At 48.4% G+C, this 22,462-nt stretch overlaps 2 protein-coding genes across 4 annotated transcripts; both read left to right on the forward strand.

Annotated features, from left to right (window-relative positions):
- The first annotated feature begins 269 nt into the window (after positions 1-269).
- TREM2 (triggering receptor expressed on myeloid cells 2) lies at positions 270-5,080 on the forward strand. 2 transcript variants are annotated; one of them, XM_019457067.2, is made up of 5 exons: positions 294-488; positions 1,915-2,265; positions 3,649-3,739; positions 4,450-4,643; positions 4,740-5,080. In XM_019457067.2, the coding sequence occupies exons 1-5, from the start codon at positions 449-451 to the stop codon at positions 4,754-4,756; spliced, it is 693 nt and encodes a 230-aa protein (XP_019312612.1). In that variant the 5' UTR covers positions 294-448; the 3' UTR covers positions 4,757-5,080. The 2 variants fall into 2 exon arrangements, with proteins under 2 accessions (XP_019312616.2, XP_019312612.1); XM_019457071.2 differs by lacking the exon at positions 4,450-4,643 and having other exon boundaries at positions 270-488.
- An 855-nt stretch (positions 5,081-5,935) lies between these two features.
- Positions 5,936-14,014, forward strand: TREML1 (triggering receptor expressed on myeloid cells like 1). Of its 2 annotated transcripts, XM_019457065.2 has the most exons (7): positions 5,936-6,497; positions 8,703-9,121; positions 9,321-9,650; positions 11,949-12,063; positions 12,479-12,564; positions 13,046-13,098; positions 13,456-14,014. In XM_019457065.2, exons 2-7 carry the CDS (start codon positions 9,079-9,081, stop codon positions 13,768-13,770), a joined length of 942 nt encoding a protein of 313 aa, XP_019312610.1. In that variant the 5' UTR covers positions 5,936-6,497; positions 8,703-9,078; the 3' UTR covers positions 13,771-14,014. The 2 variants fall into 2 exon arrangements, with proteins under 2 accessions (XP_019312610.1, XP_053761016.1); XM_053905041.1 differs by lacking the exon at positions 5,936-6,497 and having other exon boundaries at positions 8,038-9,121.
- Positions 14,015-22,462: the final 8,448 nt, after the last annotated feature.

Here is a 22,462-nt window from a genome sequence, read left to right on the forward strand (position 1 = left end):
GGGTCCAGCTGGCCCCTGGTCCTTGCAAGGCTGCAGCAAGAGTGTGATAGGCACTGAAGCTGGAGCAGGGTCTGGACACAGCAGTGGGGACTGTGATCCCTGGGCTGGGCTCCACAGCCTTGGACACTGTCCAGCCCCTGCCATGTGGGGTCCCCCTGGCTGGGACGGGCAGTGGGGCAGGCTGGCCTCTCAGAGGTCTGGGATCCTCAGCCTCCCACTGCCTCCTGGGCAGCAGTGACTGGCCCCTCCTCTCCCTTCCTCCCCCACCCCACACCCCCTCCCTGAATCATAAAACCAGACCCCAGTCCTGACTATTTCTCAATCCCTAAAAGCCCAGTTCCTGTGGGCAGCACTCGATGCGCCTGCCCCTCTCCTTTCCGCACTTCAAGGGAAAGACGAGATCTTGCACAAGGTCCCCTGTGTCTGCCTTCCACCAGGGAAGCCTGACATGGAGCCTCTCCGCCTGCTCATCCTGGTGGCCGTCACAGGTAGGAGCCCGTCTTGCCGCTGGCCAGGCCTTCTCTCCTTCCCCTTCTTGAGTATCCAGTGGGTGGGTGGGCGGGCAGCCTTGGGCCCAACTATAAAGGCGGCTGACGTCCTCGGCATGGTCTGCACCCCGCTTTCCCCCACTCTCCCCGCATTCTTCATACTCTCCCTCCCTCCCTGGGAGGAGAACCCACTGTCTGACTCTTCATGCACGTGGGAGTCTGAGGGGCTGCTGGATTCTGGCCACAAAGAAAAGGAAGGAATTCTGATGGTGGTACCTCAGGCACTAGGTAGCAGTTGGGGGAAGTTTGGGGGGGCACCGGTAAGAGCCCTGAAGATGAGGCACCACTGGCCCCGGAGGAATGGCAGGGTGGGAGGGAAGAAAGAGAGGAGGAAAACAACCCGTAGCTGAGGATGTACATCTTGTGCTGACGTGAAGGTCCTCTTGTCCTCAGGCCTGGAAGGGAGATGGGAGGCTGACACCCCAGGTTCTTGCACACAACTACCTCTTTTCATTGGGGTAAGGTGCCTCTTGCTCCCCTAGGGCAACAGGCAAACATGGTGAGCAGAGGGGCTGTCCCAGTCGAGCCCTGCTCCTGAGGCTTCTTAGTGGGGAGTGGTGTGGGGGACGATGGGGGGCTGCCTGGAGGCAGAGGGATGCCCCCTCCCTCTTCCCTCAAGTCTCTCTGCTTCAAAAGGCAGGCCACCTGCCCCTTAATCTTGTCTTCCAAGTCTCTTTTGCCATATGGTTGCGGATGGGGTAAGGGAGGACCAAGAGAGGGGAAGTCGAGGCAGAGGGCTCCGGACGATACCCCCTGCAGCCCCTGCCCTGGCAATAGACCACGCTTTAAGCCTATCTCCCCCACCCCAAGACGGGTCTCCAAAATAGCAGCCTCATGTCTCCCCCCAAAATAGCTCTGAGATGAGTCTCTCCTGAAAGGGGAACAAAGCCACAGAAATAGGGAAGCTGGGAACTGAAGGTCAGAAGGAGGAGATGGCAGAGCCAGGGCCCGCGTGGGCCACTGCAGAGTGAGCACAAATGGCCAGGGCAGGGAGGTGGGTATCCAGCCCAGACCCGAGGGGGCCACTGGCCCCGCTCCCTTGAGACGGAGAGCCTGGAGGAGAGGTCTTGATCCCATGTGATAGGGATAAAATGGGCGGAAGAGAACCGGAGGGAACTTCAAGGCCAACGTCTCTGGAAATAGGTCCAGAGAGGGACAGTTCTTTAAAAATGCCCAGCAAGTCCAACGGTGTTAAAGCCGGACTGGGGACCTGGGTTTCATGGTGGACTGTGCGCCTTCTCCCAACTTATACAGGAAGCTGAGCTCCTTAAGGGCAAGACTTCTGTCTCCTTGTTCACTGCACACAGTAGGTGTTCAATAAACATTTGGTGAATGAGCGAAGAGTGAGTGAATGTCTCCTCCCCAGAGCTGTCCCGAGCCCACAACACCACCGTATTCCAGGGCATGGCAGGCCGGTCCCTGCAGGTCTCCTGCCCCTACAACTCCCTGAAGCACTGGGGCAGACGCAAAGCCTGGTGCCGCCAGCTGGATGAAGAGGGCACGTGCCAGCGGGTCGTCAGCACCCACCGCTCGTGGCTGCTGTCTTTCCTGAAGAGGTGGAATGGGAGCACGGCCATCGTGGATGATGCCCTGGGGGGCACACTCACCATTACGCTGCGGAATCTTCAAGCCCACGACGCCGGCCTCTACCAGTGCCAGAGTCTCTATGGTGATGAGGCCGACACCCTCAGGAAGGTCCTGGTGGAGGTGCTGGCCGGTGAGTGGGTGGCTGACTGCACCTCTAGGCCACCCCTGGGCTGGGACTGTGTCTCCAAGGTCTGGGCACAGGACCGCCCTCTCGATCACCCTGGGGAAACCCACGGTGCAGATCTTGCCCTCCCACTTGAGGGCCCCTGTGGATGGTCGTGCAGGTTACTCACTGCGCAAGGGGACCGCACTCCAGCCCTGGCGCCCCGCTCCAGGCTGCACTCCCTGCATCGCTTACAGGAAGGATTCTGGGCTCTAATTTGCACAAGGCACCCAGTGAGCTGCTTGCACTCCTGCCTCTCCCCGTAGCTTTATCCATTCGGCATCCAGTTGGGATGTGAGCACTGTACAGTGGTCCTTAAGGAGTGAGTGGTGGGACGTTCGTTTACTCCCTCACCCAATTATCCAAAGGACCTGCAAACATAAATCAAGCACTGACCTGGTACAGAAAACAAGCCCTACGAAGGGACACTGCCTGTGACCCCGGGTGATGTGCTTCGTCTCTCCAGGCCTCCATTTCCTTATCTTTAAATGGAGATGATGATGTTTGTCCCGCTGCCCCCACAGGGCTCCCAGGGCGTATCAGTGAGGCGACAGAGTTAAAAATGCTTGGGGGTAAGTGACAGCCCACACCCCAGCCTCCTGCTGCTGAGCTGACCTGGGATCCTCATGCCAGGTGACACAGGGTGGCAGTGGAGGTCCCCCCCGCCCCAGGCTTTGCACACGATGCCCTCCAGGAAAGCCTTCTGCCTGGGTCTCCAGAACACTATGTATCCCAAAGGAGAACAAATCTGGGGGTTCGTGTCCCCTTTCTGACTCTCCCTCTTCTCAAATCCTCCCCTACCACATGGCCCCTTATGACGGAAATGAGCCATTCATCGAAGGTCTAAGGTGGGGAGGGGAGGGGAGACGGTTTGCCCTAGACCCAAACCCCATGGCCACCACTTTTTTACATGCAGAGGTGGCAGTAGGGGCCAAGGAGACACAGATTTTCAGCCCTATTAGGGCCTAAGCCTCAGCCAACTCCCAAGAGGGTGGCAGGAAAATAACATTATTATAATAATACTCCATGGCTGGTGTAGACAGCTTGACAGTTCACACAGAACTTTCAAATACATCCATTCATCCATTTGACCTTCCCAAAGACCCTGTGTGCTGGGGGGGGTGGGAGTTGTAGTTTCGGCACTTAGCCATACAGGATGATCTCACTGAATCCTGCAACACTATCACCCCACTTAACAGGTGAGGAGACCGAGGCTCAGAGAGGTTAATGACCTGATCTGCTCCAGGCCAGAGCCTAGGGGGCCTCGTGGCATCCAGATGGGTGCTCCCCACTGTGACTGGCTGCCTCAAGGAGGAGGGGCTAGAAGCTCATAGGCTCTGTCTCCCACAGACCCCCTTGATCACCTGGACCCTGGAGGTCTCTGGATCCCTGAAGAGTCCAAGAGCTTCGAGGATGCCCAGGTGGAACGCAGCATGTCCAGGTACAGAGGTGGGGCAGACTTCCACCCTGCAGAGCCCAGGCATGGGATGGGGGCTGGGGCCCCAGAGCTACAAATCCCAAGGCAATTAGAGCATGAAAATGGGCCTGGAGATGATCTGTCTGAACACCCCTCCGACCAGCCATTACGTGTTGGTGTGGCCCTGCCCGTTGTTAACATGCTGAAATTCTTTTTTTATACATAGCTGCTGCTCCAAGACTCCTGAATGGTCAGCCTCCCATCCCTTCCCTGGCCACCCTTGGACATCCCCACAATTCAGCAATAATAAGGGTTTTAGGACAAAACTGGGACCCCACTCCCATACCTGCTCCTTTGGTAGGATCAGCTCTGGTTGGTTCATTCCCGTGTACTGGTGTTAAAATACTGTTAGTATAACCATGGAGTGCACATGTGCGCGCGCACACACACACACACACACACACACACCCCAGACTATACTATTATGCACAGCAGGAAACTGCCCAGCAAGGGAAGGTGATGTGTTTAAACGCACTCAGCAGGTAGATCCGTACCTAGAACTCAGGTCTCCTGACTACAGGCTCCCTCAAGCCTCATCCCAGGGATGGTGCTGGGTGGGGAGCTATTCTAAGGCCCCTGAAAGCACCTGGTATCTCCTCGGTCCTTCTCGGTGGGCAGACTCCAGTGTGTAGGCCACCCCAAGGTCTCCCTCATGTCCTCCTTGTGTCTTCAAGGGGTCTCTCAGAAGAGGATATCCCCTTTCCACCCACTCCCATCCTTTTCCTCCTGGCCTGCATGTTTCTGGGCAAGCTTTTAGCAGCCAGTGCTCTCTGGGCTGTGGCCTGGCATGGGCAGAAACTGGGGACGCCCCAGGCCGGTGGGCTGGACTGCAGCCGTGACCCAGGTTACCAGCTCCAGACCCTAACAGGTGAGCTTCCAGAGCGCAGTGGTGGATGGGGGTGGACTGGGCAGGGGTGGCGAGGTGGGGCTCAGAGGGGCTGTGTGAGCACGCGGTCGGTTGCAGGGCAGAGAGACACGTGAGAGAAGACCTGGCATGGGAAGAGAGGCCCCGAGAGAGGTCTACTGGGACCACCCCGGCCTGCACACCTGCCCCTCAGCCACCAAGACTCATGGTTCTGCTTTGGCGAAAGGTCACCCTGCCCATACCCTGCTTCCCCTGGCCCCTGGAAACAAAGGTGTGTGTGTGTGTGTGTGTGTGTGTGTGTGTGTGTGTGTGCGGGCACACCTGGGAAGTGGGAAGGACATTCACCAACTTGTAGGCATTGGTTATTAAACACTCTCACAAATAAATCCAAGACTTCTCTTTGGCTACCAGGCTAGGAGAATGAATCTGGACGAGGAAAAGTCAAGAGGTCTGCCTCCTTGGGGCTTTGGGTCTTAGGCTACCTCGTCTCTCTGTTCTCCCCGCCTCCAAACTGCCCATCTTTTGCTTTTCCTCGCTCCCTTCCCTAGATCTAATTGCTGGATCCTGCCTCCTCGTCTGGGATTTCTCTAGCATCCAGGCTGCTGCCCCTCTCCTCCATTTGCCTCCCACCTGTCAGTTCCCGAGGATTATTGCGGCCCACCTCCCCCACCCATCAGTCCATATAACGCCCAGCTGACTCATCGACTCGCTTCCCCAGACCTCTGCTTTCAGCGTGTTACTTCCCCTCCAGGGGAACACCCACGGCTGGCCTCATGGAGTGCAGCATACCAGAGCCAGGAACTACTGCTCTGAGCCCCTCACTGCACAGAAGGGAAACTGAGGCTCTCGAGGGAAAGATGTCACCCCAAGTCCCCAGTAGAGCCTGGAAGTGCAAATTTCACTTCGTGTTCACGTTGCCCTTCCCTCTAGCTCCATCCTACTCATTTATTTCATGAGAAAATGGATATGTTCTGCGCCAGGTACCATTCTGAGCGCTGGAGACAAGCGAGAACCAAACAGGCAAAGATTCCTGCTCACACAAGGTCCCCGCACCCGGGGGAGGGGAGGGAGACAGACACAAGTCAGTCAGCCAGATGGTATGCTGAAGGGCAAAAGTGCCCAGGAGGAAACGACCAGTGAAGCCGGGCTAGGAGCACTGGGGGTGCACAAGGGACAGGGATGATGTAATTTAGAGGGCAACAGAAGGAACCTGTGCAGGAGAACCACATCAGGGGGAGAGGACCAGGCCAGAGGGACTCATCTCTCCCCGGGCACACACACACCACTGTGGCCCAAGTGAGGGGAGTGGGGACGCAGACTTGCCCAGGGAGGGCTGTGGGGGGAGGAGCCCATCCTCAGGCTTTCTGTCCTGGGCCTCTGGGAGGTGGAAGCCTGGGACCCTCTGTGGCCATGGCCACAAGTGGCAGCTTTGCCCCCCACCGTGGGCTTTCGGATCATTGGGAAGGACCCCCGATGCAGCCCTCGTGCCCAGCCTCATGTGCACACATCACTCCCCAGAGCCAGTCTTGCCCAGCCCTGCTTGGCTCACTCCCCGCAGATGCTGGGCCGGGCTGTGTGTCCCAGGCTCTTAGACTCAGCCGCATGTGAAGCTTTCTCATCGTGTCCCAGGCACCAGTCTCCTTCCCGCAGACCCGAGGCACTGTCCAGCGGCCAAGATGCGCGGCTCCCCCAACCCTGGCACGAGAACGTGTCTGCAGTTCCCCTGTTCTTGGGAGCTTGGCCTTTTCTCTTTCTTCCTCCCCCACATTGGAGACGTCCCCCTGGGGACTTGGATCACCACTGGGATCCCCTGCCTTGGACTCTCTGGGGTGCACACTGGACTGAAGGGGGGATCAGGTACTTTGCCTCCTACTAGGAAACCCCTCTGAGCCTCAGGGTCCTCACCTAATAAAAACACAGAACAGGGGCACCTGGGTGGCTCGGTCAGTGAAGTGCCTGGCTCTTGATTTCGGCTCAGGTCATGATCTCACGGTCATGACATTGAGGCCCGCATTGGGCTCTGTGCTGGGCATGGAGCCTGCTTAAGATTCTCCGTCTCCCTCTCTCTTTACCCCTTCCCCCTCCTCTGAAATCAATCAATCAAACAAACAAAAAACAAACAAACGAGCAACACTGCTTTGCTGAAGTTTTGTGAGGTTGAAAGAAATACCATTAGTGAAAGTCCCAGGGCCGATGTCTGGTGCAGAATAGGTCCCGAATAAACACTGGCTTCCTCCCTCTTCTCTAATGCCCACCTCCCTGAGGCCAGCATCCTGCCTGGTCACCTCTGTCCTTTGTACCCAGCAGTGGACCATTTTAGGCACTCAGTCAAATACTGAGGACAGGTCTCGCTTCACAATACTTCTGTGGACTGTTAGTGTAATGACTTAACCACAAGGAAATCAAAGAAAGCCTGATACGTACTGGCAGGACAGATATAAGCATTTCCACATCACCCACGAGGCTGACCCACCCGTCTGGTTTGCCCAAGACTTTGCTAATGTATCACCAAAGACCCATGTCTCCCAGGAAAACTCCTAAGTCTGGGCAGACGGGACAACTGGTCACCCTCTCACCACTTCCAGCTTAACGCACTGTCTGGCTTTCTCAGGCTCCTGTTCCCAGTTCCCATCGGCAACTTCCTTGTTCCTGAAGGAAGGAGAGAGCAGAGAGAGGGAAGGAGCAGAGAAGGGAGGGGAGAGGAAGGAGGGAGGGTAGTTTCTTTAGCCCCTTTCTAGGTGTGATGTCTAGGTCAGGCGCTGGCTGGCCCTTCCAGACATCCTCACCTTACCTGCCTTTGTCTCTCTGAGCACCAGTGCTCCCCCTGGAGTCCCAGATCAGGAGGTGTATCGTCCACGTTCTGTGCAGGGTCCCCACACCCCAGTTCTGCACAGGGGGACATGAATGGGGGCCAGATGTTTCCTGTGCGGACAGTGGGTTCCTGTCACGGCAAAGGAACCCCAAATTATGAGGCTTGGAGTTTACACATGGCATCTGGCACATAGGCCCATCTTCCTCTCTGGAGAGACAGATAGTAGATAGATACATAGAGAGACTGATAGACAGACTGATAGCTAGATAGATAGACAGATAGATAGATAGATAGACTAATAGAGAGATAGATAGATAGATAGATAGATAGATAGATAGATAGATAGACAGATAGATAGACAGGTAGATAGACTGGTAGATAGATAGATAGATAGATAGATAGATAGATAGATAGTTAGACTGATAGATAGATACATAGATAGATAGACAGATAGACTGGTAGGTAGATAGATAGATAGATAGATAGATAGATAGATAGATAGAAAGATAGATAGATAGATAGATAGATAGATAGATAGATAGATAGATGTTAGGTACCTTTACTCTGGAAGGTAAAGAGATCTTCTCTAGGGAAGGGGGTGGGGGTATAAGCAAATCCCTCAGGAGCTGGTACCCTCTCTCTAGCTTCCAAAGCATGCTTGCTATTTGATGACCGTCGAACAAAGCTTGATCAGTGCCCAGACCACACAGAAATGTGAAAATATCCATGGAGAATGATCTCCCCACAGAGAGGATAGTGCATTCGTGAAACAAAAATAATATGCTGTAAAAAAAGTTTGGAGAATAAGAAATCTTGTAAAGTGAAAATGCCAAGGCATAAAAGTGTAAAAGGGATGAGAGAAAAAGATGAGGGTACCTTCTGGAAATCAGAACACAATGGACGAAATGATGGGAAAGGAGAGAGAAAAGTTGTGCAAAGGGGATGAATACATGAGGTTCAATATCCAACTCATTAAGGGGTTCCAGAAAACAGGGGGAAAGAAGAAAATGGAGCATAATTATCAAAGGGTTGATGCAGTTGCCAGAGCTGGAGAGCGTGGGTCCACACCGGCAGGGGCTGGAGGGCACCCAGCACAGTAAATGAAGGCCGGTCCCATCCAGGGCGCCACCAGGGTGGGGTCTCTGGGTGTGAGGTCGTGTGGCAGGACTGGACAGTCCCCTGAGGGCTTGGCCGGTGCATTCCTTACAGAATTTAGAACCCAAATGGCCCTTCACCTTCCTCCTTCACAGCTCTGCATCCTCAGATTCTATTTCTGGAAGACCCTGAGGATCATCTGCCTCCCCTGCTTCCCAGTTTCCACCATCCTCCTGTCACCTCATCCCTTAGCTGGGCCCCAGGATCCCAGGTCCCGCCTGTCCTTGGGCTTCTTCTCACCCTGCCTCACCCACCCCTGCCTCCTCTCAGGGTCTCTTCCCAAGCCCGGAAGCAGCCAGGCTTTGGAAAGGCGCCTTATCCCCACCGGTGGAGGGGCCCCCAGTGTCCGCCTCCCACCCCATGGCGGCTGAGAGCCCCACGTGACTGTCCAAGGCAGATGTTTCCTGCTCCCTGGGGAATGCTGCGTCAGTGGCCAGGCCAGCCGCAGAGCTGACATCTCCCTGACCCACCATGGGCCCCAACCTGCTCATGCTGTTGCTGGTGGGACTGGCAGGTAAGGTGACGCGGGTGGGCTCTGGGCCCCATGGGCTCCGCTTGGTGCCCAGGAATAATTGACATCATGGTGGCACCAGCAGCATATATGTAGGGCCCTGAAGGGGGACCTCTAGGCCCCTGTGCCCCTGTGGCAAGTGGGTGGGCTGGAAAGTTCCCCGGGCTCCTGCCCCGCATAACCACATCCCTTCCTTCCCCAGGCCAGGCCTCCACCAGCTTCCCGGAAGTGCTGCAGGCCCCCGTGGGGGGCTCCATTCTGGTGCAGTGCCACTACCGGCTCCAGGACGTCAAGGCTCGGAAGGTGTGGTGCCGGTTCCTGCCCGATGGGTGCCAGCCCCTGGTGTCCTCAGCTGTGGATCGCGGAGCCCCGGCGGGCAGGCGCATGTTTCTCACGGACCTGGGGGGCGGCCTGCTCCAGGTGGAGATGATTACCCTGCGGGAGGAGGACACTGGCGAGTACGGCTGCGTGGTGGAGGGGGCGGCGGGGACCCAGACGTTGCACAGGGTGGCCCTGGTTGTGCTCCCTCCAGGTGAGTCATTCTAGGCTGGCCATTGCCCCTCCCCGCCCCCACCTGCTGCTCTCCGTCCTTGGGAAATGGGGACCCTTGGGGGCGGGGGAGGGGGGAAGGGGGCGGGGCTGGGAATTGGAAGGAGAGAGTTTTGACAGCACCCCGGGGAGCGGAAGCAGAACTGGGTGAGCAGTCAGAGATAAACGAGCCAGACGGTGGGTCCCTTCCCCCTCCTGCTCTAGCGGGGGTTTCCCGGCTGAAAGGCATGTCCTCACCCATGGCCTTGGCCCGCCTCATCCCGCATTTTCAACATACTTGATGCTTTTTTTTTTTTTCCTTAGAAAGGTTTTAAACAAAGTTTTTTTTTTTTTTAATTTTTAAAATGTTTATTTATTTTTGAGAGAGAGAGAGAGAGAGAGAGAGAGAGAGAGTGACAGAGCGTGAACAGGGTCGAGAGGCAGAGAGAGAGGGAGACACGGAATCGGAAGCAGGCTCCGGGATCCGAGCTATCAGCGCAGAGCCGGACGCGAGGCTCAAACCCACAAACTGTGAGATCATGCTATGAGCCTAAGGCGGGCGCTTAACTGACTGAGCCACCCAGGCACCCCTTAAGCAAAGTTTTAATTTGGGCATTTATCAACCGGAATTTGTTCTTTAAACCTCCCAGTTTATTACTCCTGCTCTAATGGGTTTGATGGCTTAAAATGACTGAATTCGGATTTTATTGAATTTTATGTCTTCACAGAGCATCTAGGATGCGCCTCACCTACATGCAGGCACATTCGGTACCTGGATTACTTCAACTCCTTTAGTTTTACCCATGAGAAAAGTGTCACTCCTGGTCCCTCCAGGGTTGTCAACCCCTATCCTCGGGAGAGAAAGTACTTTTATATAGGCTGTGGTTTTCTCTCCCAGCCGACAACTTTCTAACGTCTGAGCATTTATTAAAAGAAAATTTTAAAGTAGGAGAAAGAATTTTCCAGAGAAATTGGATGTCGTAAAACAAAAACAATGTTTTGGAGGGAAAACGGCCAGCTTCCTGCTGAAATGGAGCCTGCTCTACCTTTCTCTTAGGAATGATGATGTCTTTTTTGCCTTCACGGCTTCCTTTCTCAAGTAATTTGTGCCCAAGCCCCAAATAAGGAAATGAAGAAAGGCACTTTCCCTGCTCGTGGTTTTTTTCCCCACTTGTTACTTATGAGGACGGACTAAGGTGTCCTTAGAATCCCTCTCATCTCCGGTCCATGATTATTACTTTACATTGTAAAGTGTACATTGTAAAGGACTGTTGGTCCTAGTCTTCTCCTGTCCTCCTCCTTCCTTGGCACCGTAAGGTCTGGTAACTCAAGCCTGTAGGACAAGATGCACTGGGGAGAGGGGCAGGTGCTGGGGACCCGACAGCTGTAGCGTGTGGATGCTCAGGGCTGGCTGGTGGAGCATGGCTTTCAGGGAGGGTGTGGGTGGCTTAAACGGCACTAGGTGGGCAGGATGCATGCAGGAAGATGGGAGACACAGCATCTCCAGATCCTGGTTTGGCTTGGTGGGGGGGGGGGGGTGGGGATGGTGAGCCTCTGAGAAGAAGGAAGACCACACCTGCTGAGAGTCTAGAAGGACTGGCCAGGTTCCCAAGACAGATCATCCGGCCCAGAGAAACCAGGCCTGAGTCTGACAGCCAGAGAGGTTGAGCACAGTGGTGTAGGGACAGTAGAAGCCTTGTCACAAAACTGAGTCTGGGGGTCTGAGCAAGGGTCTGAGCAAGGGTCCCTTGGCATTGTTTCACATTAGGGGTGACCCTAGAGTTCTTTAGATCCTGAGGGCAGAGCTTGGGTTGCCCCCCCCCCCCCCCGCCCGGCTTGCAGGGGGTCACATGGTTGCAGGTAGGTAGAGAAGTCTAGCGGGCTATGCCCCTTTAGAGACCTGTGGATGAGCGACAGGAGCAGGGTTGTCACTGCGGGATAGAGTGGAGAGCCTATGCTGCGGTGGGGTGGGGAGGTGGGCGCAGATTACCCAGTGTGCGGTTCTGCATAGGCTGAGCAGCCCGAGAGGCCAGGGAGAGGCCAGCAGGTGAAGAAGGAAAGCAGGGGCAACAGTTGGTGGTGGAGGGGCAAGAGGGCCCCATCACAACTGGGTAAAGACAGAAAGAATCCACCTCTAATCTCCAGAATGAGGGCCCCTAAGGAATATGCCAAGCCCCCATTTGTGTTTCTTGCTTGGAACCTCTCCTTCCTCGGCCCCCCTCCCCCAGTCCCTTGGACCTCAACAGGCCCGTGACCCTATCCACACTGGGTATGTGCTCATGACTGTTTCCTTCTGACTCAGCTCCTACCCCGAAAGAGGAGGAAGAGAACTATAAGGTTGGGAGTCTGGCTGACGGCCCCTTCTCAGACATCGTGGGCAGTGCCAGCCCTTTGGAACCCAGCCAGGATGAGAAGAGGTACTGACTGAGAAGAGCTGTATTCAGGGTCCGGGAAAAGGCTGGTGGTGGGAAAGGGTGGGAAAGGCTTATTCAGAGCCCCAGGCTAACTCAAAGGGAAACCTCACAGTTCCTTCCACCTCTGGAGAACTTCTGATCAGGCAGGAGGTCAGGCAGACCCTCCTGTCCCACCTCCCCCCCACCCCCAGTTCAGCAATGGCCCCTTTATGCCCGCGGGTCTCCAGCCAGGATAACCTGAAAATGTGTTTCTCTTCTGCCCTGCCTATGCCTGCCCTCCTAATTCCACCCCCAAATCCTCTTCTCCCAACCATGGCTCACCGAGAATTGCACCTTTCTGCTACCGCTCCGGGGCTCCTGGTGAGCAGCTTCCTGCCAAGTTCAGGCTTAAGCTCCCCTATCCCTTTGTATCCTTCAGCATCCCCTTGATCTGGGGCGCTGCGCTCCTGCTGGGCTTGCTGGTGGCAGCAGCCGTGCTATTCGCTGTGATGGCCAAAAGGAAAGGTAGGTAGCAGTCTACCTGCACACCCCAGCACAGCCCCTGCTGGTCCTGAACCAGCCAGTCTTGTAGACAATGTCGGGAGTCTAGTTCTGCTTCCCCTATAGATGGGCTTGTCTGGGCTTTAGGGGGGCCCCCAGGCCCTAGAAGTCCCCAGTTGAGGGGTGGATGGGAGGAAGGAGACTCAGTGAGAGCCAGCCTGGGGACAGACAGGAACTGGACAGGGTGGACCAGTGGAATAGAGACAGGTGACTGGAGATGGTGGGGGAAGGGTCTCAGGAGACTGGCTGAATGTTGAGGTGGGTTGGAGGAAGCTGGAAGCAGTAAGTGGGTGGGTGGGGTCTCCTGGCAGGCCGGGGTGTAGCTGGTGTCCCGTGGGAGTAGACTGGAGAGTCTGGACTAGGAAAGAGGCTTCTGAAGGGAGTGAGGAATGGGCACTGAGCCAATACAGGAAGGAGACTGTGCTGCCGTCCTCTGTCCTCCCAGGGACCAGGCTTGGTGTCTGTGGCCAATCTCAGAGCAGCAGAGTTTCAGGCAAGGTAAGAGGCATCTGTGGGCCCCTAGCCAAATTCCGCAGACCTTCCGTCTGCGCGGCTTGCTGAGAGGTCCCAGGATGAGGGGGTGGTGAAAGACTGGGACCCAGTCAGAGTCCAAACCCTCTTCCTTAATGCTGTGAACTTGGTGCCAGTGGTCTTCTGCCTTCCTACCTTGGTATTTCACCCTCCCAGATTTGGGGAGAAACTTGGGGCTTGAAAATCTTCAAAGTGAAGCCTTCTTGCCCACTGACATCCTCAGGATTTGAGAGACAGATCCAGTGTGGTCCTGGACTTCCCCGCAGAGGGAACTGGGGCAGAAGAAGGCATACTCTCTGCCTCATTTGTCTGCTTTTGTTACAGGCCTCCTCCTCAGTGGTCCACCACATCAGTGACTCTGGCCTTGGAGTTGATTTTCCATCGGACATACCGTATGCTAGGCTCGACTCGCCACCTTCCTTTGACAATACCACCTATAGCAGCCTACCTTTTGATCCCCCATCAGAGGACTCTCCATCCCCAGCCCAATCCTCATCGCCTCCTCTGCCTCCTAAAGTCCTGATGTACTCTAAGCCTGTGACATATGCCACAGTTATCTTTCCTGGAAGGGACAAGGGTGGAGGGGCCACCTGTGAGCCAACCCAAGATCCACTGACTAGCCAAACGGCACCCAGCTAAGCTGTTCATCATACTATTACCACAGAGACCATCCCCAGAGTTCTATGCATCCAGCCAGCCAGCCCATACCCTAGATCCTTAGTATATCAGAACAGCTAGGGACTTTAGGATCTAATCTAACATCTTGACTTTTCTGATGTGGAAAGTGATACTTATATGTGATTGAGATATGCTAGGAATGAACCCCCCATGCTGGTTCCTCTGCCCTTAAACCACTGAGGTAAATAAACTCTGAATGATAATATATGAGCTCTTGATAGTTGACGGGGAAAGAAAGGGCCTGAGTTTGACTATTCACATGGCCTGGGAACTCTAAAGATTCTAGTCCAGAGTTTGTGCTATGATTTCCTGCCTGTCCTGCCAGTGAGGGCATGGTTTCATTCCTGGTCAGAATTCCGGGATGCAGTCTGATTCAAGGGGCACCAAGAAGGCATCTTCGAATGTATTTCCTGCCTTTCTCAAGATACCTGAAAGTACAGATCCATTAGCTTGAGTCTAGAAATCTCTTCTGCCTTCTGCTCTGCACCTTGTAAACAAGTGGTACCTTATGACGTGATGACATAAGATGGGAGGAAGGGGATAATGATAAATTAAGACTCAGGACAGATGGGGTGGGAAAGATGGAGCTGAGGAGTAAGATCAGAAACTGAAATAAATCCCAAGTCTGTTCCTTGACAGCACAAAGGATTTCCAAGCACCAGGAGATAAGAGACCCTTGCAGACATGTTTTATCAGAGCTGGCTCTCTCTCAGCTGGGTGGACATCTGGTAGCACTGTTCCCTTTGGCCTGAAATTTGGGGCCTGGGAAGAGCCTGGTGGAGAAAAAGCATGGCATGGGAAGAAGGGGAATGAGTGGTAAAGGTGTGGCCGTTGTTAAGTGTACATGAAAACTAGTCCAGGCTGGGGGTGGAAGGGCCTTTAAGGTCTCTGCCAGGATTTCTTCTGAAACTGTTCAATTTGGAAATATTTGCCCATATTGAGATGAGAGACAGGTGGGGAGGATGAGGTGCTTGGGAACCAAATCTTCTTATAATCATGGAGAGTTAGGCATAAAGAGGTTGTCACCATCGGAGGGGCCCGGAATTCGGTATAGGTACCTGAGGAGAGGGGACAGGCAGGGCCTGGCTCCAGCTGAGGAAGTCTAGTGATGCTATTTTCAGGGAGCTCTGGCAGGATATTTGGAGCTTCCCCTGATAGTCTCAACCTGTGACAGAACCTAAATTTACTTCCATCCCATGTGGAGGCAGCAGCTGCCCACCAATCAACTAAGCCCTCACTTTCCCTGGATAAGATGCTGGTGGGGGGGGGGGGGAGGGGTTGCCTGCTGTGGAGGAGGGGTGGTCAGGGTGGGGAGAGAATACAGGGGAAGGTCAGGATAAAGTCTAAAAAGAAGGCCTGTGGGAAAAACCCTGGTCTGAACATAGTGTGAACTTTTTGGAGCCTGACAGAAGTAAATGTATATTTAACAACACAAAGGAAAATACTAAGATCCATTGGCTGGTAGAGAAAACAGAGGAGAAGGGGAAATATATGAATTCCATCATTGCTTATGGTAGAAGTCTATGAATACCAACCCAAATCTCCTTTATAAAAGTAACTTCTGAGATGAAAATACGGATCTTCTATATTTTATCATAAGAAACACATGAAAACAAAGAAAATGCAGGTGACATGACCAGCCCATTGCTTCATATCAGAAACCTTTGGAGTGCAGCTAAAGGAGTTCTCAGAGGAAAAGTCATAGCCTCAACAATAAGAACTAAGCATCTTACTCAAATTGCTAGTTCATTTTAAAGGAGAAAAGTTATATAACTAATACACAAATAAAAGAGCTTATTCTTTGAAATGAAATATAAAAGACACTGTTAGCTAACTTACTCAAAAAGGATGAAATATGAAATGACAAGGGGGAAATAATCACAGATATAAAGACAAAGAAAAAAAATAATGAGAATATTTTGTGCTGCTGGTGGTGGTTAGGGTGGGAGGAATGAATATAGAGAAAGCCTGAAATAATTTTTTCGGGTGATTGAAATGTTCTCTGTTACGACTGTGGTAGTGGTAACATGGGTGTATATATTTGTCAAAAGCTACCATTAAAATAGGTGCAGTTTCTTTTATATAAATTATGTTTTGATGAAGTTAATTAAAAAAAATACTTGAAAGACCACTGGGGAATAGTTAAAATAATCTTAGAGAAGAAAACGCTCTTTATTACACAAAACTCAGAAGCCATAAAAAAATTCATAGATACTTTAAAACTGACACATTAAAATAAATTAAGAAAAGACTGATATCTTTTTCTTCATGACACAAGCACAATACACAAAGACAAAACACAAAATGAAGAAAAATTCTGCAACTCATACAAAGGCAGAAATCTCATTTCTCGAACACTTATAAATCAATTAAAATAATAGGTTATGGTCACAGGATATATACATATAGCTCACTAAAAAAAGGAAATATAAACAATAAAGATGTTTAACTTCATCGAAGGGAAATGCAATTTAAAAGTAAAAAAAAATCATTGAGAATGATTTAAAAGAAAATGGTTTAAGAACTCAGAAAATTCTCTCTTCCATAAAAGCAACAAGAAAACTGGCAAAAATAGTCAGAATCAACCTTGTTAGAGCTCTGGAAACCAATGCCTGCACCAACCCAAGGAGTCTATCCTTATGAAAATTGGCTTTTTCCACATTGTATCTGATTCAAAACACAACTTCATAATGCAATACTTACACATCTGTGTTGATAGGCACACCATTTATTAAGATGTAACTTTTATAACACTTATAATTTGTAAGAGTGGGGAGGGAATGGGGCTATATAGGAGCAAAGTCTTGTATATTGTTGAAATTAAGCTGGTATACACGTAAACTAGATTGTTTTAAATTAAAATGCTAATTGTAATCCCTAGAGCAAGGAAAAAAAAACCTCAAAAACATAGTAAAAGAATGACAAGGGAATTAAAATGAAATTAAAATTATGTATTTAATATAACAGAAGACAGCAGAGGAAGAGAGGGGCAACAAGATATAAGACAGGTAGAAAACAAATAACAAGATGGAAGACATAAATCCTATCTTATCAGTAGTTACATGGAACGTAAATAGATTAAACACTCCAATTAAAAGCCAGAGATTGACAGAATGTATTTAAAAACACATGATCCAATTATATGCTTCCTAAGAGACAAACTTTGGATTCAAAAACATAAGTAGGTTCAAAGTAAAAGGATGGAAAAACATGTACCATGCAAACTAGCTAAAGAGAGGTGGAGTGACTATATTAATGAAGATAAAAGAACATTTTATAATGATAAAAAAGTCAACCCATCAAGAAGATATAACAATTATAAATACATATGTACCTAATAATAGCATTTCAAAAGACATAAAGAGGGGTGCCTGGGTGGCTCAGTCGGTTAAGTGTCCGACTTCGGCTCAGGTCACGATCTCGCGGTCCGTGGTTTCGAGCCCCGCATCGGGCTCTGTGCTGCAGCTCAGAGCCTGGAGCCTGTTTCCGATTCTGTGTCTCCTTCTCTCTGACCCTCCCTCGTTCATGCTCTGTCTCTCTCTGTCTCAAAAATAAATAAACATTAAAAAAAAAAAAAAAAGACATAAAGCAAAACTGACAGAACTAAAAGTAATAAGTTGTAGATTAAATAGTAATAGTTGTAGATTTCAGTATTACACTTTCAACCACCGATAGAACAAGGTAGGTAGGTGAAGATTGGCAAGGAAATAGACATGAACAATACTATAAAAAACTAGACTTAACAGACATCTGTAGAACACTCCACCTAACTCCTGGAAAATACAATACATATTCTTCCAAGTATACATACAACATTCTCCAGTATAGACCATATATCTGACAATAAACAAATTCTCAATACATTTAAAATGATTGAAATCATACAAAGTATGCTTTCAGACTACAATGGAATGAAATTAGAAATAAATTACAGAAGTAAATTTTGGAAACTCACAAATATGTGGAAATTAACACACTTCTAAATGGCAAATGGGTCAAAGAAGAAATCACAAGAGAAATGATAAATTCTTTAAGATGAATGAATACAAAACATGATATAGCAAAACTTAGGGGAGTCAGCAAAACCAGTTCTTAGAGGAAAATTTATGGCTGTAGGTTAACCCCTATTTTAAAAAAGAAGAAAGATCTCGAATCAACAACCTAACTTTCTACCTGAAGAAACTAGAAACAGAAGAGAAAATTAAGCCCAAAATGAGCAGAAGGAAGGAAATAATAAAGATCAGGGCAGAAATGAATGAAATGGAGAACAGAAAAAGAAAAAAATCAACAAAATCAGGTGTTGTTTCTCTAAAAAGATCAAAATTGACAAATCTTAGCTAAAGTTACTTACTTAGCCAAAAAAACAAAAAACAAAACCAAAAACAAAGAGAAGCCTCAAATTACTAAATAAGGAATGAAACTGGAGGGAGAACTACTGACTTTATGAGCTTAGAAGGATTATAAAAGGAAAATTGTGGACAATTGTATATTATCAAAATAGATAACCTAGACAAAATGGACAAATTCTTAGAAAGACACAAACCACTGAAAATGACTCAAGATTAAGTCTCAATATATCTATAACAAATAAAGAGGTTTAAATCATAGTCAAAAAGCTTCCCATGAAGAGAAGCCCAGGCCCAGATGGTTTCACTGGTGAACTCTACCAAACATTGAATGCGTTTTAAAACCAATCCTTCACAAACCCTTCCAAAAAATAGAAGGAACACTTCTTAACTCATTTTATGAGTAAAATCACCAATTTTACCTTGATGCAAAAGCCAAACAAAGAGATCATAAGAGAACTACTGGCCAACATCTCCTATGAATGTAGATGCAAAAATCCTCAACAAAATACTAGTAAACAGGCCCAGCAACAAAGAAAGGATTGTAACACTGTGACAAGATGGGATTTACATCAGGAATGCAAGATTGGTTCCATACATGAAAATCAATGATATACCATATTAATAGAAAAAAAGGACCAAAACCACAGGATCCTTTCAACAGATGACAGAAAAAGCATTTGACAAAATCCAACACCCTATCATGATACAAATATTCAACAAACTAGGAAGAGCAGAGAATTTCTTCAATCTGGTAAAGGGCATCTACAAACAAACAAACAAACAAACAAACAAACAAACAAAACCCAAAAAACTCACAGCTAACATCATACTTAAAGGTAAAAAACTGAAAGCTTTGCCCCTAGGATTGAGAAGAAGACAAAGATGTCCACTCTTGCCCCTTTCACTCAATACTATACTTTGGTTCTAAGGAGTATAATTAGGCAAGAGAAAGAAATAAAAAGGAAAGGGAGAAATACTGGAAAGGAAGAAGTAAAATGATTTCTATTTGCAGATGATATGATCTTATATATACAAAATCCTAAGGAATCCACACAAAAAAACAATAGATCTAATAGATGAGTTCAGCAGTTTCAGGATACAAAATCAATAAACAAAACTCAGTTTTATTTCTATGCACTAGCAATGAAAAATTCAAAAATGAAATTAAGAAATCAATTCCATTAGAATAGAACCAAGAGTAAAATATTTAAGCATAAATTTAACAAAAGAGTTTAAGACCTATACATTGTAAACTATAAGACATTATTGAAAGAAATTTAAGAAAACCTAAATATGTGGAAAAGATATGACATCTTGATGGATCAGAAAATTTAATATTGTTAAATTAGCAATTCTCCTCCAATTTATTTACAGATTCAACTCGATCCCTATCAAAATTACAGTTGTCCTTTTTGTAGAAATTGACAAGCTGATCCTAAGTCATATGGAAATGGAAGGGACCCTGGACAGCTAAAACAGTCTTAAAAAATAATAAAGTTGGAGGACTCACATTTCCTGATTTTAAAACTTACTACAAAGCTACAACAATCAAGGTTGTGTGTACTGGCATTAAGGATAGACACAGAGAGCAATGGGACAGAACTGAGAGTTCAGAAGTAGACCCATACATTTAACAAAATCATACGTCACCAAGAGTATCATTTAAATGGGGAAAAGAGTAGTCTTGTTAACAACAAGTGTTGAGATGAGTAGATATCCACAGGCAAAGGATGATTTGAAAAATTTCTTCACACTATATGCAAAAAAAAAAAAAAAAAAAAAAAAGAAATCAAAATGAATCGAAAACCTAAAAGAGCTAAAACTATATAAAACTCTTAGGAAAAAAACAGAGGAGTAAACCTTTGTGATTTCTAAGAGAGAACACTTAAAGCATGAGCAACCAAAACCAAAAAAATAACCCACATAAATTGGACTTCATCAAAACTTCACACTTTTGCACTGCAAAATGATAGTGTCATGAAAGTGAAGAGACAATTCACAGAATGAGAGAAAATATGTGTAAATCAAATCTGATAAGGGTCTAGTATGAGAATATATATTTAAAACTCTGAGCTCAACAATAAAAAGGCATTATAACCCAATAAAAAATGGGCAGAAGATTCTAAAAGACATTTCTCCAAGAAGGTCAACAAGTGGCCGGTAAGGTTGTAAAAATGATCCACAACAAGGAAGGCCTGGATGGCTCAGTCAGTTGAACGTCTGACACTTGATTTTGGTTCAGGTCATGATCTCACGGGTTTGTGAGTTCAAGCCCCGTGGAGGGGTCCACACTGACAGTGCGGGGCCTGCTTGGAATTCCGTTTCTCCCTTTCTCTCTTCTGCTCCCCCTCTCATCCTCTCTCTCTCAAAATAAATAAACTTTTAAAAAGGACATGAGTGGTCCTAAAGGAAATGCGAATCAACACCACAAGATACCGCTTCATACCCACTAGAATATGCCTTTATTAAGAGAAGCAAGAACAAGTGTTGGTGAAGCAAGAATGTGGAAAACTGGAACCTTCACACATTGCTGGTGGGAATGTAAAATGGTACAGCGTTTTGGAAAACAGTTTGACAGTTCCTTAAAAAGTTAAACACAGAGTTTCTGCATAACCCAACAATTCCATTCCTAGGCATATACCCAAAGAGAAATGAAAATGTATGTTCATACAAAAACTTGCACATAAATGCTTATACTGGTGTGATTCACAATGGCCAAAAAGTGGAAACAACCCAGGTATCCATTAGCTGGTGAATGGGTAAACAAAGTGTGGCATATCCATACAATGGAATGCTATCCAAGCATGAAAACGAATGCTAAACATGGATGAGCCTTGGAAAGACAATGCTAAGTGGAAGAAGTCTGACACAAAAGGCCATATACTATGATTCCATTTATACACAATGTCCAGAAAAGGCAAATCCACTGAGACAGAAAGATGGTTACTAGGGGTTGGGGGAAGAGGGACTGGGTAGTGAATGCTAATGGCACAGAGTTCCTTTTTGGGGTGATGAAAATGTTCTGGAATTACATAGTGGTGATGGTAGCAGAGCTTTGTGATATTCTAAGAGCCACCGGATGGTATATCTTTCAAAATGGTGAATTCTATCTCCATTTTAAGAATTGCCAAAAGGGCAACAAATGGCAAGAGAAAAAAAGACAAGGCAAAAAGGAAGGAGCATCACAGTATGCCTAGTTTGTACCATTTGTGGGAAAGAAGGGTGCAGCAAAAAATATATGCTATTGCTTGCATGTGCACAGAATAATTTTTTAAGGATACACAAGGAAGTGGTGACACAGATCCTGGAGGACAAGAATGGGAAAGACTTTCACTGTTAGACACTTTTGTTCCTTTTGAATTCTGGGCCACGTAAATGTATAATCTATATTTACATATAAAAATTAAACTGATAATAATTGCTGACACTGAGCGCTTACTTTGTGGCCAGGTACCGTTCTAAGCACTTTGTATTTATTTTGTCTTCATAATGATGCTCTTTTGTTCTATTTTTATCCTCATTTACAGAAAGGGAAAAGGAAGCGTAAAGAAGATACATTTTATGCCCAAAGTAACACAGCTAATAAGTATCCCAGCTAGAATCTGAACACAGGCTGTGTGGCTCTAGGGCCTCTTTACTGCCGCTCTATGCTGCCTCTCAGAAATTTAAAGGAGTGGAAGAGAGGAGAACAGGGGGAAAGTGGGTGACAAGGAGAAAGGAAGGAGGGGTCAGAGAGAGGAAAGGAAGGAGGAGTAGGGTGGGAGTAGAGGGAGAGGAGGAAGAGCAACAAGAATAAGGAGAAAAGGGGGAGTAGGGGAGAGGGGCCAGGGAAGGTACAGACAAGACAGCAGGATTTAAATGGCAAGTTCAGGGCTCCTTTCCCCAGACATTGACCTGTCCTTACAATTCTGATCATGGTCATTTGAACAGAATATTGAAGATTGGGTACAGGATAGCCTACCATAGGCTAGGTCCCATGGAAGCCTCTATAGCCTAGTGTGAAACTCTGGAATCACATTGGAGTTAGAATCTCAGCTCCACCATTTTGTGGCTGTTTCCTGTAGTATGGCCTTCTTAAGCTTCGGTTTCATCAGTAATATGGGGATAATAAAAATACTCGCTTCACAGAGGTGCTAAAAAGATTTAAAGAATGTATTTCAAGCATTTAGTATAATGCTTGTCACAGAGTAAGTGAACAATAAATGGTAGCTATCATAACGTTAATTAACAGGCTGTCTGAACACTAGATGATTGAGTTATAAAGTGTAAAAATCAGTGAGAAGGCAATGCTCTGTGTAAGAAAG

Source organism: Panthera pardus, unplaced genomic scaffold (genome assembly GCF_024362965.1).
Source record: "Panthera pardus isolate Hobbes unplaced genomic scaffold, ASM2436296v1 HiC_scaffold_17, whole genome shotgun sequence".
Lineage (NCBI taxonomy): Eukaryota > Metazoa > Chordata > Mammalia > Carnivora > Felidae > Panthera > Panthera pardus.